Source organism: Primulina eburnea, chromosome 9 (genome assembly GCF_022965805.1).
Source record: "Primulina eburnea isolate SZY01 chromosome 9, ASM2296580v1, whole genome shotgun sequence".
Classification (NCBI taxonomy): Eukaryota; Viridiplantae; Streptophyta; class Magnoliopsida; order Lamiales; family Gesneriaceae; genus Primulina; species Primulina eburnea.
This window is the reverse complement of record NC_133109.1, coordinates 1,042,651-1,060,819: the sequence shown is the minus strand read 5'-3', so window position 1 is coordinate 1,060,819 and position 18,169 is coordinate 1,042,651. Positions and strand designations below refer to the sequence as shown.

The 18,169-nt window shown below is 37.4% G+C and overlaps 1 protein-coding gene and 1 pseudogene across 2 annotated transcripts; one reads left to right on the top strand and one right to left on the bottom strand.

Moving 5' to 3' along the window:
- Nucleotides 1-6,527: 6,527 nt before the first annotated feature.
- LOC140841019 (uncharacterized) lies at nucleotides 6,528-8,406 on the top strand. 2 transcript variants are annotated; one of them, XR_012120077.1, is made up of 3 exons: nucleotides 6,528-7,061; nucleotides 7,529-7,708; nucleotides 8,271-8,406. XR_012120077.1 is itself a non-coding variant. In XM_073208178.1 (2 exons), the coding sequence occupies exons 1-2, from the start codon at nucleotides 6,682-6,684 to the stop codon at nucleotides 7,632-7,634; spliced, it is 486 nt and encodes a 161-aa protein (XP_073064279.1). In that variant the 5' UTR covers nucleotides 6,528-6,681; the 3' UTR covers nucleotides 7,635-7,884. The 2 variants fall into 2 exon arrangements, 1 of the variants encoding a protein (XP_073064279.1); XM_073208178.1 differs by lacking the exon at nucleotides 8,271-8,406 and having other exon boundaries at nucleotides 7,529-7,884.
- LOC140841018 (ABC transporter C family member 10-like) lies at nucleotides 8,061-15,688 on the bottom strand (annotated as a pseudogene).
- Between the last annotated feature and the right edge of the window lie 2,481 nt (nucleotides 15,689-18,169).

Here is an 18,169-nt window from a genome sequence, read left to right as displayed (position 1 = left end):
TCAGACAGAAACAGATAAACTTAAATCCAAATAAAATCTAAAATCATAAAATCGACATTTCATAATTTAACTTCAAGAAATATCATTCTTCACATGATTTCCATTAATCACATGCTAAACCAAACACGTGCCTAATTTTGCGACTGACCCGACGCACGTGCATGAACTAAAAGAACTATGTTCCAACCAAATGACACATAAACCTCAGCCAATACCCCATCGTACCTACGATTTGCAGAATCGGCAGAATGACTAAAAAAATAAATCAAATTTTAAATATAAGAGCTGTAAAAACATGAGCGTCTTCCACAGAAAGAATTTTACACATCCCTCAACTTAATATTTTATATGCCACTGTTTTAACTAAAATAGAGCACATAGAAGCACCATACGACATTCAAGCATAAAAATGGGTAAAGCATTTGGAGGATAACGCGAGGGAAGTCGGGGATAAAACAGGGAGAAAGGCCATCCGCCCAGAAGTATTCTTTTGACAGCCACCCAGTGCAAGTGAAGTGGATGATGCATAAACTGACTCACTTTATTCACACTATAAGCGATATCCGGTCTTGTGAATGTTAAGTATTGAAATGCACCAACAGTGCTGCGATAAAGAGTGATATCTTCAAAGGGATCGCCTTCTCGAGTTGATAGTTTGAGAGAAGAAATCATAGGAGTAAGAAGGGACTTGGCCTTGTTCATCTTAGTCTTCGAAAGTAGATCTTGAATATACTTTGCTTGAGAAAGAAACAAAGTGTCCCGAGTTGGCCGAGAGACTTCTATACCAAGAAAATATGATAGATCACCAAGGTGTTTTAATTAGAACTCAGAGTTCAGGCGATGAATAAGGGCTTGAATATCTGTAGCATTGCTTCATGTTATGACAATGTCATCCACGTAAACCAAAATATAAATAATTGAGAGTGAGTGAAATCGAACAAATAAAGAAGAGTCAGCCTTGGAAGCATGAAAACCAATGTGCTGTAGAGTGGTCTTGAGTTTGTTAAACCAAGCACGAGGTGCTTGTTTTAACCCATAGATGGCCTTATGCAATCTGCAAACTAGAATGGTATTTCCCTGTCGTTGTTCAAAACCAGGGGGTTGCTGCATATGAATGGTTTCATGAAGGTTACCATGAAGAAACGCATTATTGACATCTAATTGTTGGATGATCCAGCCTTTTGTTAAAGAAATTATGAGGACCAATCGAATTGTAGTTGGTTTTACAACAGGACTGAAAGTGTCAAAATAATCCAGGCCAGCAGTTTGAGAGTATCCCTTAGCAACAAGACGGGCTTTGTAGCGAGCTATGGAGCCATCCGGATGTTTCTTGAGCTTGTACACCCATTTGCAGCCAATAATAGGAGTGTTTAATGGAGGAGAGACCAAAGACCAGGTGTTGTTTTTGAGTAAAGCATGATACTCATCTTTCATTGCCCGTTTCCACTCATTATGAAGCAAAGCATCTTGAAATTTAGTGGGTTCAGTAGTCATAAAATGAAAGGCATGGTATAGCTTGGGTTTAACAACTCCAGCCTTGGATCGAGTGACCATAGAGTGAGTAGTCTCTGGTATAGTATCTGATGTACTACTTGTGTCACATATAGAAGCAGAGATAGATGGAGAAGAAGATAAAGAAGAGGGGAAATAGGAGTATCTGGCAAAGTAGTGACTATAGAATGGGAAGGACTGGACTCAAGCTGAGTTGGCATATGTGGACTAAGAAAAGGAATATGAGGAGGGACAAGAGAAGAGGGAGGTCTACTGATAGATGCAGAGGATGTAGCTAACGGACGGTGAGAAAAAGGAAATGAGTTTTCATCAAACTTGACATGTCTGGAAATATAAAGATGACCATCTTCGCTGAGGCATTTATATCCTTTATGTTTCGTGTTGTAGCCAAGGAATGTACATGCCTTGGAGCGAAAGGCTAGCTTGTGAGAGTTATATACGCGGAGATAAGGAAAACATAGGCAACCAAAGACACGGAGAAAAGAACAATGAGGAGTAAGTTGAAATTACCTTTGAAGAGGGATTTGTTTATGCAGAATGGAGGTAGGCAGCCTATTAATTAAGTAAACGGAAGTGGAGAAGGCATCATCCCAATAAGTAAGAGCCATATGTGCATGAACAAGTAAAGAAAGACCAGTGTCGACAATGTGCCTATGTTTTCGTTCCACAACACCATTTTGTTGGGAAGTATATGGACATGTTACGCGATGTTCGATTCCAAATTTTTGAAAGAAAGGAACCAATGATAGATATTCCCTACCCCAATCTATTTGAAGAGCTTTGATCTTATGGTTGCATTGCAACTCAACATTAGTTTAAACAATTGAAAGATCTGAAATACCTCGGATTTGTGTTTAAGAAAGAAAATCCAGGTATATCTACTAAATGCATTAACAAAACTAACATAATATCGAAACCCATTATTGGAAATATGATGAGCTGGACGCCAAACATCAGAGAAGACAAGTTCAAGTGGTTTAGAGTAGACTGTGTGAGATTTTGGAAATGGCAATTTATGATTCTTTCCCAACTCACAAGCAGAGTAAAGAGTAATATTGTCATTTATTTGAAAAGAGACATTACAATTGGTTAAAACTTGCTTTACGGAAACATGGGATGATCTAGCCTATAATGCCATCTAGCTAATGTGGATGATGCCACTGGAGGAGGATGATGTGCTGACTGCACTTGATTTAAAGGATAAATGAGATTGATGCATGATGTTTGTGTGGATGGAGGACGATCAAGTTTGCCAAGATGAAATCTATATAGACCTTCATGTAGGGTGCCTTTGAGAAGCTGAACCTTGGTTGCTAGATCCTTCACAACACAGAATTGTAGGTGAAATTCAAAGAAGACATTGTTGTCTTGAGCAAATTTGCTTACACTAACAAGGTTTTTGGTAAGATGAGGAACACAAAGCAAATTATTTAGATGATATGTGCGAGAGTTGTTATGTGAGGAAGAGTGAAAACGTGATGCTCCTATATGTGAAATAGGTAACCATATCCATTTCCCATATAAACTTTACCTTCACCTGTGAACTCAGATCCAATAGTGAGATTACCAAGATCATTTGTGACATGATGAGATGCTCCAGAGTCAGGGAACCACCAATCTTCATTGAGCATATCTGGTTGCTTCATGGCTACTGCAGCAGAAGGAGGGCCTCGATTTGGATGGGCAATAGGTTGGAAAAGAGGACCTGAGTTTCTGTGTTGTGGAACAAAGTCTTTATCAAAACGATAATAGAATTTTTCAGCAACGTGTCCAGATTACCCACAGATTTGACATGTTGGGCGATTGTTGTTGTTCTAGTTTTTCTTCCACCTCTAAAGAAATGGCCACGGCCACATCCACGAGGAGTGAAACTTTGAGTTGGAGTATCACGTCCCTTTGATTGAGAAAAAGTGGTAGCATTGATGTTAGGAGTGCTTCCATCAGTGTTGGTTGTGTAAGACTCAATTCGTGCCTCATGTGCCATTAGTAAAGCACTAACATCTGCGGTTGAAAGAGCATCAACTCTGGAGGTAATATGTACCACAACAGCTTCATATTCCACTCCAACTCCTCCCAAAATGTATAACACATGATCATCATCAGAAATTGAATGACCACACACAGCTAGTAAATCAACATAGCCTTTCATTTTGCTAAGGAAATCTTTCATGTTAAGACTTCCCTTCTTCAGTGTTTGTAATTACAATTTGTACTGCATTACACGAGCCTTGGATTTGGTGGCAAAGAGATGTGTGATTCGCGACCAGAGTTGAGCTGTGGTTGTACAACCGATCATCTGGGCTTGAATACCTTCGGCCATTGAACCAAGTAGAAAGGAGAATAGAAGCTGGTCTTGCCGACACCACAAGATGTAGAGTGGATTAATTGTTTCAGCCACATCCTCTGTAATCAAAAATTTCTGCGGAGTGGGCGTTTCTTCTGTACGCAATATTCTAGGCCCAGACCATTAATTCCCGAAGAAATTTGAAGCTGCCAAAGAAGAAAATTATCATCACCAAGTTTTACGTGGGTGATCTGATTTGCTGGGTTAACTAGCACAAAAATTGTTATGGGAGATGTTGCTGGAATTATTTAGTGAGGTAGCTTCCGCCATTTTTGGTAGCTCTGATACCAAGTAAGAAAAGTGGAAAGAAAACTCCTGTAATGAAAAGATGAATGCTTTCCTTGTATATTAAATTAATATGGCCCTACATTATTTATATACAACTGTTAAGGTTAAATAAAAGAATACATCACAAGAGTTTGTTATGTTTTGTTAATTGTCCCACATCGGTTGGATAGATAACTTGGGAGTTGTATATATTGGCTTGGACAATCCTCCCCCCTTGAGCTAGCTTTTGGGGTTGAGTTAGGTCTAAGTTCCAATCTTAACATGGTATCAGAGCCCGGGTTCCACCGTTATGTGTTGGACTGTCTATAATTAGGCCACCCGTTCTGTCCATAATTGGGTCATTGGTAAACTCCACGCTCCAAATGTTCATTCCTGGGCGTGAGAGGGGTGTGTTAATTGTCCCACATCGGTTGGATAGATAACTTAGGAGTTGTATATATTGGCTTGGACAATCCTCCCTCTTGAGCTAGCTTTTGGGGTTGAGTTAGGTCCAAGTTCCAATCTTAACATGTTTGTTACACAAAATTCTATCCATAGATAGACTCTAGAAACACTACACGAGTTCACATGTGTTGCTGATGTAGACCACTATTGCTGATGTGGATCTTTATCACTTAACTACCTCCAGAATCTTAGAGTTCAAAGCGCAACTCAGACCGAATGCGCCGCGCGGAGATTACAAGGGTTTGGTGGTGCTGGGAAACCCGAGAGCACGTAGGAAAGACCGACCGGGATCGAGAGGAAGGACAAAAAGATCAGTGGAGAAAATAAGAGTCAGCAAGAACTCCACTAACTGTGGAATTTCAAGAAATCGGTGGGGACACCGTCAATCCTCCACGTGCGGCCTCACGTCTCTTCCCATGCACCCTTATGTGATTTGCCCATTTAATTAAATTAATTGATGACTTTATCATAATTAAAAATTGAGGTGAAGAAATAAATTAATGACTTTACCCCATTTAATTACAATTTTAGATAGAGCTGTTTGAAAAAAACAAATTTGATAACAAAAATTGAGGTGAAGAAATAAATAAATTATTAATTGAATACTAGACCCAAGTAAATCTATACAATGTCATATTAGTTGTAAGAGTAGGTCTCATGTGAGACCGTCTCACAGATCCTAATCTGTGAGACACATCAACCCTATCCATATTCAAAATAAAAAGTAATACTCTTAGCATAAAAAATAATATTTTTTCATAGATGACCCAAATAAGAGATCCGTCTCACAAATACGATCCGTGAGACCGTATCCCACAAGTTTTTGCTTAGTTGCAACTGGTTAATACTCCATCTTCATTTTCTCTGATTTTATATCAGCATTACGTGGAATCCTGAGTTCTGAATATTATCCATAAAAACATCGATCATTAAAATATATATGCTTTCCCACTATTATTTCAATTTGACAGAGTTTGCCTCATTTAATATGGTCAAGGAGAATGACTTAAATACCAAAATGATCTTTACATCTGTTTATATATAAAAAAAAATAACATCACAATTTGACACAATCCACATTTGAAATTAGTTGTTTCTAAAGGTGGGCATTCGGTTAATTCGGTTACCGACCGAACCGAATTAGCCATAACTGAACCGAATCGAAATATTTAGCCATAACCGAACCGATTGAACTAATTTTCATAACCGATGAAAACCGAACCGAATTAAAATTAACCAATTAGTTTAAAAAAATAATTGTGATTTAACTTTAATTATATATGTATTTTTTTTAACACTACACAAATACATAAAAAACATAAAATCACACACATTATAAATTTTATTTGAACACAATTAATACATATTATATCGATTTTAAAATTAAAAATTAAAATATTTATAAAAATTGATAAATAAAAAAATTTATTAAATAATAATATTTATTATATCGCTTAATTCGGTTAACCGATTTCAAAATTTTGAAAACCGTAATCGAACCGATATAACCGATATAACCGAGTTTTTTTAATTTGAAAACCGAATTTCCGAAATAACCGAACCGAATTTCCGAATTGGCTCGGTTCAGTTGGTTAATTTAGTTTAACCGAAATCTTGCTCGCCTTTAGTTGTTTCCGCACAACAAAACACCTTACAATTACATTGTTTCACGTTTCATTGATATTTACATAAATATTATGTCAGAGTTGAATTTGTTAATATTTGGGTCATGTTTTTTTACATTTGAGACGATGTTTTAATATTTTGGTCTAGTTTACATTTTTTGTGGAGTTTGGGGTGCAGTTTTATGTTTGCGTCGAGTTTGACGTAAATTTTTTTATTAATTTAGATTGATATTTTTATATTTAGGCAGTTTTTTTTTAGACGAATTTTTTGCTAAACTCTTTTAATTAATTTAAATTTTTATTGTGATGGCAGAAATTATAAAATTAGGACGACTCCTCGTCCCCTCGTTTCCCTGGTTTCTCCCTATCCCCCTCACCTTCGTTACCATCTTTGCCAAATCAGAAGAAAACTAGAATTTCAATACTCAGAGAACTTGAGATTTTCAACGAAGGGGGAAAATCAGAGCAATGGCCGCTGTTTCTATGTTCAGATTTTCAGTTCTCTCACCACCACCGCTACCATCCTCCGTTCCAAGAATAGTTTCCCACAGTAGCCCTTCGATTTCAACGCGATTTTTGAATTCCCCTCGTGATTTCTACTCTTTTTCAGCATCAAGAAAGACCTTTTTCCGCTCCAAGTTATCTGAAGCTTCGGGAGAAGAAGATGAGTGGCTTCAGAAATTACCTGATAGGAAGAAACCATTGTACTCCCATAGCTTGCCTTGTGTTGAAGCATGGCTGAAAAGTCTAGGATTTCATCAGAGTAAAGATGATAGAGCTGTTTGGTTTGTGGAGAATCCTGATTGGCATGCACAGCTCAGTCTTGATGTCACTGATTTGTGCACAAGGTTTGGGATTTTTTTGAATTTTTTTTCGGTTTTGTTGTTTTCTTGAGAATTGAGATATATACATGTATAGTTTTCTTTTGGTTCAACACGTTTGCTCTTCTGAGACGTTTTCTTGCACTCTGAAGAATCGATGTAAGGATTTTGTTGTTCAAGATCTTTTCTTTTTTCACTTTTTTGAGTTTTCGGTGCTTGAAGTTGGTGATTCACATGTATTTGCCACGTTTCTTTTGTTTATTATGGGAATTATTCAGCTTTCGTTGGTTAGGCTATACAAGATGCATTAACTTGGATCTTTCCCGACTGTTTATTAACTTGGCTTCATATTCATATATTAAACCGTGGCGTGTTCTTGCCTTCTGTCGCATTGGAGACATTATTATATGTTCCTTGATATTTTTTCTGTAAGGATCGTGTTTTGGTTGAATTGTTCTTGATGTTTTCAACGTAAATGGGACTGCTAAATGCAGGTATCTGAAGAATGGACCAGGAAATCTTGAGAAAGACATCGAAAGAAGATTCAGTTACGCTCTGAGTAGAGAAGATATTGAGAATGCGATACTTGGAGGGCCATGATCCTTAGAATACATCACCGTTCACAAATTTTCCCAGATAATCAACCACAACAACGATCATTTCTCGGTCAAATTGTAAGCATGGCGGTTTTACTTATCCAAAAGAAATAGTCATGTTGAAATCTTCCTTTTCTATATTATTATGTGTTTTTGTTGGTGGGTAACTACAAATTTTTTTTCCTACATTTTCTACTCACCCAAAACATGATTATCATTCATACTCATGTTTAAATGGATGTGAGGATTAAGTATGGGGATGAAAACTATCTTAGTTGGAAGCAGCATATAGAGAACCAAAGATCTGAATCAGTATTTTAAAATTATCTTGAGTATATTTTGCCTCGCCGCAATGAGTTATCTAACATGAAATTGACCTAGCTAACTTGCTGTTATAGGCCCCAAGCAGGCATTAAACTTTAGGCTTAAATTGTTTTTAATAATTCATTAACAATGCAGCACCACAACACTTATTACACGAAAATATGGTTAAAGACACTACTTTTTTTCAGAAGATTTTTTTTTCGTGCTTACTTGTTCATAAGAGTAAGGTTTTAAAAATTTGCTAAATATTTCCTATGTTACAATGGAACCTCATATGATCATTGATAGCCCTTTAGCTTTCACTCCTATTCTGCAGAGTCGTGGTGAGACCAATATTCCTGAACGAGCTGTCCAAACAGTGTATCTTCTCTTTTCATTAGATTCATTGGTTCATCATATTCAACCAGTTTTCCTGTATTACATGGATACAAGTTAAATTTACTCTAAAAAAAAATTATGTGGTAAGTAGGAAATTAAGGTTGAACCGCAGATGCACACCTTCACTGATGGCAAGAACCATATTACAATACATTACAGTTGGTATTCTATGGGCCACAGTAATAACAGTACAGTCTGCAAATTCGGTCCTGATAATCTTTTGCAAGATCATGTCGGTAGCATTGTCAATAGACGCAGTTGCTTCATCGAGTACCAAGATCTTGCTTCTTCTTAGTAAAGCACGCCCCAAACAGAACAATTGACGTTGCCCCATACTCCAGTTTGATCCATCTTCCACCACTATAGCCGTGTGTTTCAGTGTGTTTTTTAATGTCACATAAACACAACATTACATTGTTACTATCAGGAACAACTTTTAATATAGCATTAGTTACTAGATTTTATAAATGGTATCAAAGCAATGTCAAGCATTTGGTTCCCATAAGTTGCAGGAGCAATTGTTTGTAAGACGGTTGCCCTGTTATTCTATATAAAACGTTGATCGACTTTCATATGACCGAAAAGATTTGAATTGTATTGTTATCATTAGTTATTTCATAATCATAGATGTTTGGTCTTATCACATACCCTGTGAGTCTAATCCATTTTTCTTCTCCCCGATTGCTTCTTTGAGCTGACACTTTCCAAGAACCTTTAGTTTCAACCAATCAAAGAGAGGAAAAAAACAGAAAACAAGAAAAGGCGGCATTATTATCTATTTTTATCACAAGAACAACTTAGAAACAAGCCGCAAAAGTTTACATATGACGAAATTTCTGGAATTAAATGATATAAAAATCAACAATTATTTACCTCCAAGAGTTCTTGTTCTGTATGTTCACCCAAGGGATCCAGATTGTACCTAACAGTTCCGTTAAAAAGTGTAGGGTCTTGAGGTATAATCCCCAGACGAGATCTCAGATCATGAAGCCCAATTCGCGATATATCAACTCCGTCCACCAAAATCTTTCCTCCCGCAGGCTCTACTAGTCGAAACAAGGCACTGATAAGTGTAGTCTTCCCACTGCCAGTTCGGCCAACGATGCCAACTTTGTGTCCTCCTTCGAATATGCAACTGATACCGCGTAATACAAGTGGCGAATTGGGTCTATATCTGATCTGTTTTCCAACCAAAATAACTATCTAGCATGTGATATTGGGATTAGAATTGATTAATGCATTGTTACCTTTAAATCTTGAATCTCTACTTTACCATGAGTTGGCCAATCAATAGGGGGCTGATTCTCTTCTATCACTTCGAGTGCCTCGCTCGGTATTCGCATATATTGATCTAGCCTTTCTACAGAAACAATATAGTTTGATAACATGCACTGGGTGTTAATGGAAAATGTGAGAACCGAGTTTAACGCGAGACCATAGGATAAAGACATCCCAATAAATCCTGCAACAGAAGATGGAAAAGAGGAAATCTTAACCCGAGATTTGAGTATTCTAAAGGAGACAGATATCGCATACCAGAGCTCAAAGTTCCGGTCGGAAGTAAAACCATGACCAATGCTGCAAACGAAAGAACAGTTGCACAAAGTATTTCCAGGCGTTGGATCAACCACTCGTTTGCCGAAAAATAGTGGAAATATGGGCTTCCATTGGTGTCTATAAGCTGAAGATTTTTGGCGAAAAAACGATCTTCCTCTTTGAAAGCTCTTATTGTGATGACTCCAGCCATAGATTGAGCAAGATGATTTGCTACCAAAGATTTTGTAGTTCCATTAATCCGCATCAACTCTCTGGCTGAGGAAAAGTAGTACCTCTGTACACGAGAAAAATTCAAATCAGATAATTGTATTTGGAATTGGATAAAGAATATGAGGAGGGACACATCTAAGTATGACATTAAAGACATTCTCCAAGCCAGATTTCGGTTTGTGGGATGAGATGATACTAGTGATGTGAGGACCATATATTTGTAGAACTTGAACCAAATGTCGGTGAAACAAGAATGTGTGACAATTTACTGTCCTCTCCTTCGCACCAAGCAGTGCAGGGGAGAGATTAGGCAATATGGACGTGGTTAAACTTTCAGTTTGAAAAATAGGCATCTGCAGTGTAAAACATTATACCTGCAACCGCATGACGATAAAGATCATCGGTATCGTGACCAACAATACTTGCCACGTGATAACAGCCAACACCACCATGTAGGAATAACAATTTGAGGTCATCGCGGTTGCGGACAACAAGCTGAAAGGAACATCAAGATCGACTACACTCAAATCAGAAGAAACCTGTGTGAACAACAGTTACTCAAGAAGAACGTAGATTTTGAGGTACACTCATGCAACAAAAAGAGACAGTGTGAGTAAAATCTGCAAAATCTTTACCCGGCTCAGTATCCTTCCCAAAGGCGTAGAGTCGTAAAAAGACATCGGAGCACGAAATAGAGCCATCAGCAGCTGCGAAAATAACGCTCTAGACATCTTCATGTTCAAAACAACCGTGGATATACTTCTACAAATTAAAAATAGTGATGAAACGAGTCCTATCAGCAAGTAAACGACGATCAATCTCAACGTGGTGACGTTCCGATCATCAACATTTGCAGCCATCCATGTATTCTGCATAATCTGGCCTACAAGAGATATAAGATGACTCAGAGCAGCCACAGAAAAGAAGAAAAATCCTTTGTCGTGGTTCAAGTACAGAATATATGGCTTCAGTCCAGAGTCCCCCACTTCTCTTTCTTCTTTTTTAATCAACTGACTGTCATTTTCAGACGTTTTAACTTCCATTTCTGCATATTTTTTTCGAATTTCTCCGGAAGAAGATCCACAGTTCCGGGAAGAAGTAACCTCTGAAAGCATCTCGGAACCAGCAGTTTCTTTGTGTGCATTTACAAGGTCTCGAAATTCTTGGCTTGTGGCTAGCAACTGAGGATAAGGAGCAGCATGCAAGATTTTCCCATCTGACATAAACTGTACTCAAATAGCACAAAATATATTTTTCTGAGCAATAATTTCGAATTATTGTGAAATCTGAGATCGATTTCACATATTTTTGCTACCAAGGAAAAATGGGTTTCAGCTGAATTTATTTATATAATATTATTTGTAAGATTTGCAAGTTATTAATTTCTCATGTATTAAACATTTGTAATAATAAATAAATAATAAAAAAATAAATCTACAGAGCTATTTATATTATGTAGCTCATACAAATTTCTGTAATCGAAAAAGAATTTTAGAATGGAACAACCAGTCGTAATCAATATCTAAATAGAATCAATGAAATAAAATTTTATATATAATAAATACATGAAATAATAGGGTGGGTCACAAAACTCTTGAATTTGTTCCTATTCATCATTTCTACAACTTCTCCACAACAAGATTCATTAATTTAATTTTTTTATATCAGTAATTTTTTTTATATCAGTATATAATTTTTTTAAAAAATATCGGTAGGAGTATAATACCTAAGACAAACTCACCAGGATATAATCAAACGTACGAAGAAAATCAACTTGATGAGTCACTAGCACGACTGTCTTAGTTGAGAGAGCTCTCAAAACATATTCCTGCCAAGATTAAAATGAATCTTAGCATCATCTTAAACTCGTACCACAAATTATAACTAATGATAATATTGCAATTCAATATTTTAAATCTTAAGATAATATGTTCCCATCGCTATGTCTTGTATGACGAGAGTATACTAACGTTAAACAAGCTTAAGGCCGTGTGTGCATCGACGGCACTAAAAGGATCGTCCAAGAGATATATATCGGCATCCTTGTACATAGCGCGAGCAAGTTGAATCCGCTGCTTTTGGCCGCCGCTAAGGGTAACTCCTCTCTCTCCTATCTCGGTCAGATCACCGTATGGTAGCAGCTCGAGATCTTTAAGTAGTGAGCACTTACTTAGTGTGTCTTGATATTTGTTGTTATCGAAGGTAGACCCGAAGAGAATGTTTTCTCGGATGCTTCCTGTCTGAATCCAAGCTGATTGAGAGACATAGGCTATCGTTCCATGCACTTGAACCTGAAAAACATGTTACAGAAAAATCGATCAGGTTTAGGCTAAGGGAGATATTTTTTTACAAGATCGTCACCCAAATGTCACCTTACTTTCTGCCTTATAAAATTGAAAATTTTCTTTATTACAAACAGTGATGTTACACGATATACAGTTTTCAAAAAGTGTTATTATTGTTGTTTGTGGTATTTAAAGATGAGGCGAGAAGCAAGAAGAAAATAAATGAATGGCTTTGTAGGGGAAGTGTTGAACACTTTGTTCTTAAGAAGAATTTGTCCCACAAAATGTGCTAGAGGTTGGTGGCAATCTTCTCTCAATATACAAGTACGACTCTTGAATAATGAGCACTCAAATATTCAAGTTCTATCACAAGGAAATGAATGGAACTCTCTCTTGTTGAAGAAGGAAGAAGACAATATGCTAATGATATGATATGTTGTGTATGTTATGTTTGATTTTTAAAATATCAAACATATAATGAATTTCATGTGAAAAGATATGATCTTTCATTCATAGGGATGTCCCTTGGCTATTATAACTGATCACAAGCATCAAACAATGCCAAATGAATGAAAAAATATCAGAAAAACGCAGAAAAACTCGAAGAGACGCGTCTGTGTGCGCAGGGGCGCACGCCTGCTCGCACGGCAGCCGCGCGCAGGTGAGCGCGCAGACCCGCGCGCGGGTGCGCTCTGGCTACTGTTCATGCGCCATTTTTTTTCTTCGCTTTTCATCCCTTACATGTTCCGACTACTCGTTTTAAGTTCGTTCAATATTTGATGAACTTGTTTCGAGTTTAATTCAGAACCACCAAACTTAATATTCGTTCATTAAGTTTCGTTATTCGTTTCGAATTTTTCCACTCAAACATATTGATTTATTTGCTTAATTTTTATTCATTAAACATTTCCAACAATTATCATCTTAGTATGAAACGCATGTCACAAATATGTAACAGAGGTTTGTAACAAAATATTTGTGCTCGTATAAAATTATGAAAAGAAAGGAAAGTACTCACAGTTCCTGCGGTTATTGGAACCTCTCCAAGAATAGCAGCAAGAAGAGTGGACTTCCCCGAACCCACCTCTCCACAAACGGCAATCTTGTCACCATGTTTAAGACCCAAACTGATGTTTCGAAGAGTTAACCTCAACGGATTCTCATCCCACGACAGATCAGCCGACTGAAACGAAACTCTTGTATCGCTTAGGCTAGACTTCACTCTAACACTAGCTGTTTCCAGTTCAGGCTCTCCCAAGAACTTCACAATCCTCGAAAACGCAACTTTTGCCTGAATAAACACTGCGATAACATCGGGAATAAGTCTAACCGGCTCCTGGACCAGCTGCAAAGTCGCTACGAAGGTGAAAACGTTCGTGGAAGATAACGGAACACCAAGAAAATAGCATGTGGCAAATGTAGCAGAAGAAACTAAAAATGAAGATGACCAGAAAATGACAGCGTAGTTCGCTTGACACAGCTGAACTGCACATATGCATTTTTCTTCAATGGCCCTCAATTTTTCTACCACTTCCCGAAAATGAGTTTCCCACGCAGATAACTTCAATACCTTCATGTTTAAGATAGCCTCGGACATCTTCTTCAGCCTCTCGTCCTGAGCCTCAGTAAGTTTAGATTGAAACTTGTGTTGCAACTTCCCGATAGGCGAATTGCAAAGAATGATGAGAATTATCATAGCCATGGATGCGATCGTGGCGAGTCCTACTGCTTGGAATAGGATGAGGATTGCAAGACAGAGTTGCAGACTTGTAGTCCATATCTGGTGGAGCCAGAATGGGAATTCTCCGATTCGATACGAATCAACTGTAACATAGTTCATTATCTGGCCACTCGACTGGTTCAGCTTAGCCGAATTCGATAATCTTAGCTGCTTTTGGTAAATGACTGCCGTGAGTAGGGATCTAACTCTAAGACCAACTAGTCTAGACCTGAAATACCACTGTCTTTGAGATATCGATTCGACGATCTTCGCCAAGAAAAGGGTTGCGACCAATATGTAAGGCGCATATCCGAAACTTTCGTTTCCTTCAGCAACTTTTATGAAGGCTTTGAGCAGTAAAGGCCCAGCAGAGACAGAAATCACTTTCAGTAGTGCAAAGAATCCTGATATGACTATTTCTCTCCAATTACACAACACAATGGTCATCAAGACTTCGGATTCAGCTAATCTATCTGATTGTTTTCTTCTATCCAATATCTCCAAATACGATAAGTAGCACGACTCGGCTCGATCAGACACATGTAAACTAGGCATATCTTCATCCGAAAGAGTTTTCTCAGTACCCCTTTTCATCAATGGATTCAACCACCAAAACGTCAATTTACTCCAAAAACCAGCTTCGGCGAATGGATTCAAACCGCTGCCCGAATAAGTTTTACAATCATAATTGGACGTCGAACTAAGTAATGGATCGCGAATATCATTGTCGTCACACCCTTGATGCCTATGACCTTTGTAAGTGCATAGTAGCAATAAACAAGATCCTACGAAAGACAGAACATCCAAAAAATTCTTAATCCGCATCTCTTTTCCAAGGATAGCAATATAAAGCGAAAACCCGCAAGTGACACCGGAGAAGAGGAATGCAAGAAACGTCAGCAGCCTCAGCGAGGCTCTTCGAAGACGTGTTCCTTGCACACTAACTGTTAATCCGATTAACAACCAAATCAGCCCATGAAACACGTACGTTGTCCACGAAGTGAAGAGGTGCAATATCCCGAGTTTTTCTCAACTTTTCCTCCAAAATCCAGACACCAAAACATAAATAGACCAATCCAAGAGAACCATTCAAAATGGCTGATACTATCTGCAAACTCGATAGGCGGCACGTAGCAGCAGTCACATTCGAGGATTTCAATGATTTCTTGAAAACTATAGTGAACAAGTTCACGATCAAGAGCAGGATATCAAAACAAAGAATCAACACATGATCGGCGCAAGAAGAAGGGCGTGTTAGGACAATCAAATCAGCTACACGAGGCATGTTGGATTCCCCACAAAAGACAGTCCAAAGATTCCCCATCTCTTTGCTTACAATATGTCAGGCCTTTCGAAGCCTGAACTTAATACAAATCCACCTCCAATTCACACGAGCTAAGAAAAAAATGATAAATCATTTAATTTTATAGGATAAGAAATTAATAAAAAATAATGATCAAGCAGTGAACCGAATGTGAGTTTCATATCATCATCAAAAACTGAAAAGAGAGAAAAAACACCAAAACCCAAATCTGTATCCACAAGTGCAGTTCAAATATGATCATCTGCTTGTTTATGATGAAAGTAAATGCGAAAAGAACCAAATATTAATACCTAAAAGCAAACTTTGCATGAAAACTAAGCATCTATAAATTCGACTCCGACAAATCAAGGATAGTTCACCATTATTTTAGGGAGCCAAAAAATTATATTTTTGGTAATGTAATTTGGATATATTTCATTTTTTGTCGGTGTTTGTCGGTGATTTCACGATCTTGGTCCACTAATTTGTATTTTATTAAATTTTTTATGAGGAAAAATTAGTGTAACTCTGAAAAATGATGTAAAAGACGAAAATGAAAGAAAATGCAAATTAATGGTTAATACTATGAATTAACCAACAAACATTACAAAAAAAAAATATATGTAATTTATATGAAAAAAATATAATTTTCTTTTATGCTCAATCACAATCTACATCTAGTGAGGACAACCCATACATTCAAATGACATGTGTATATTGTTTTTTTTTAAGAATATTGAAGTTTGGAGCTAGCAAGCCGAAATAAATTGTTTGGACTGGCATGCCAGGCATCATATCTGTAAAAATGAATTTAATTGAATGGTAGGCCTATAATCATGCAAGGTTTTAATTAGTGACATGCCGTACACTTAACAACACAAAGAGCGGAGTACGTCTCTTGCTCGGGCTTTGGAAGAGTGAAAAATATAATTTTTGAACTAAAATAATATATTTTCATAGATTGAGTTAGATAGAAAACTCATATCACAAAATTGACATATGAAATAGGAGTTTTTACGTAGCGTGTGTGAGGAAATATTATGAGAAACAGGGAAACAATTCAAGAAAGATATTCGTTTAAAAAAACGGTTCTTTTACGGTGCAACACACCTCGATTGATGCTTAAAAGCTAAAATCATTCATTTGTTTGTGTTAAAAAACAACATTTTTATGATTAAGCTGTCACAGCTACGCAACGCTTAAGTACAAAAAACGGGGGCGTGACTGTAAAGATTGGAACTTGGACCTAACTCAACCCCAAAAGCTAGCTCAAGGGGGGAGGATTGTCCAAGCCAATATATGCCACTCAAAGGTTATTTATCTAACCGATGTGGGACATTTAACACACTCCTCTCATGCCCAGGAATGAACATCTGAAGCGTGGAGTTTACAAATGACCCAATTATGGGCAGAACGGGTGGCCTAATTATAGGCAGTCCAACACATAACGGTGAAACCTGGCTCTGATACCATGTAAAGATTGGAACTTGGACCTAACTCAACCCCAAAAACTAGCTCAAGGAGGGAGGATTGTCCAAGCCAATATATGCCACTCAAAGGTTATTTATCTAACCGATGTGGGACATTTAACAGTGGCAAATACTTACCAGATAAAGCCAAGAAATCTTGCTCTTTTCAAATAGATCAACAATGAAAAAAAAATCAAGAACCCAAGAACTTGTTCATCTTTGAATGCTCAAGATTTTGCAATCCACGTGCATACTTAAAACTCTATAGGTTGTATTTTGATTTGACTCTATAGGTAGTATTTGGATTTATATAAGAATAAGAATAAGAATAAGAATAAGAATCTGATAGATAAATATCCAAAATTTGTCCCCTTATCTATTTGTCATATGTGCACATGGCCAATTACGAACACCATCAACTTTTCAAAGGAGACCGTATCTCTTCATGCCCCTATTTCACACCTTTTCTTTGCAGATGATATCTTGGTTTTCTTCCGAGCTACTTCAAACGACTGCGTGAGAGTGAGAGAATGCATCCAATTGTATGACTACGCTTCTTGGCAAAATGGTGCATTTTGTTTACTTGATAGAAAGAGTAGTGCAGTGAATTTTAAGTAGGGGAACAAGTTTTTCTCTAGGAGTTTCTTATAAAATCAATCATCCAAGAGATTCCGATGTCATGCTTTAAAATCCAAAAGCTAATTTTTGATGTCATAGAAAATGAGTGTGTGAAGTTCTGGTGGGGATCCGATGAGTCACAGACTGAAAAAATAATCGAAATTCTTAGTCGATCGAAGTGTGTTGTGTTATTGGGTTCCAAAATTTGCAACCTTTTAACAGCGGTTCTGTTGGCTAAACAAATATGGTGTGATATCCAAACTCACTTGTAGAAAGAGTACTTAAGGCAAGATATTTTAAACATATATGGAGATGTTATGGAGGCTAAGCTAGGTCATAATCCCTCTTATATTTGGCGTTTACACTTGTGGGGTCGTAGTTTTCTTGAAGCGGGTATTATTGGAGAATTGGAGATGGAAATTCTGTCAATAACTTTTGACCACAAATGGGTGTAAGAAAAATGACTCATATCGAAGGAAGAAAAAACGTGTAAGAAACGACGACAGCTATTGCCTACAACTTTTGATAAAATATACGTATGCCGCCTCAACTTTAGAAAATTGAGAGGCGCGTGCACCTCTTCTTTTGACAATCAAGCTCCCGCAATAACTCATTGATGGTATGATATACCTATAAATAGCAGCGACTGATTTCCCTAAGCACACACCTCATAAG

Coding starts and splice junctions, on each gene's coding strand:
- LOC140841019 (XM_073208178.1), top strand. CDS start 6,682: ATGGCCGCTGTTTCTATGTTCAGATTTTCAGTTCTCTCACCACCACCG. Junction 7,062..7,528: donor GTCACTGATTTGTGCACAAG/GTTTGGGATTTT, acceptor TGCTAAATGCAG/GTATCTGAAGAATGGACCAG.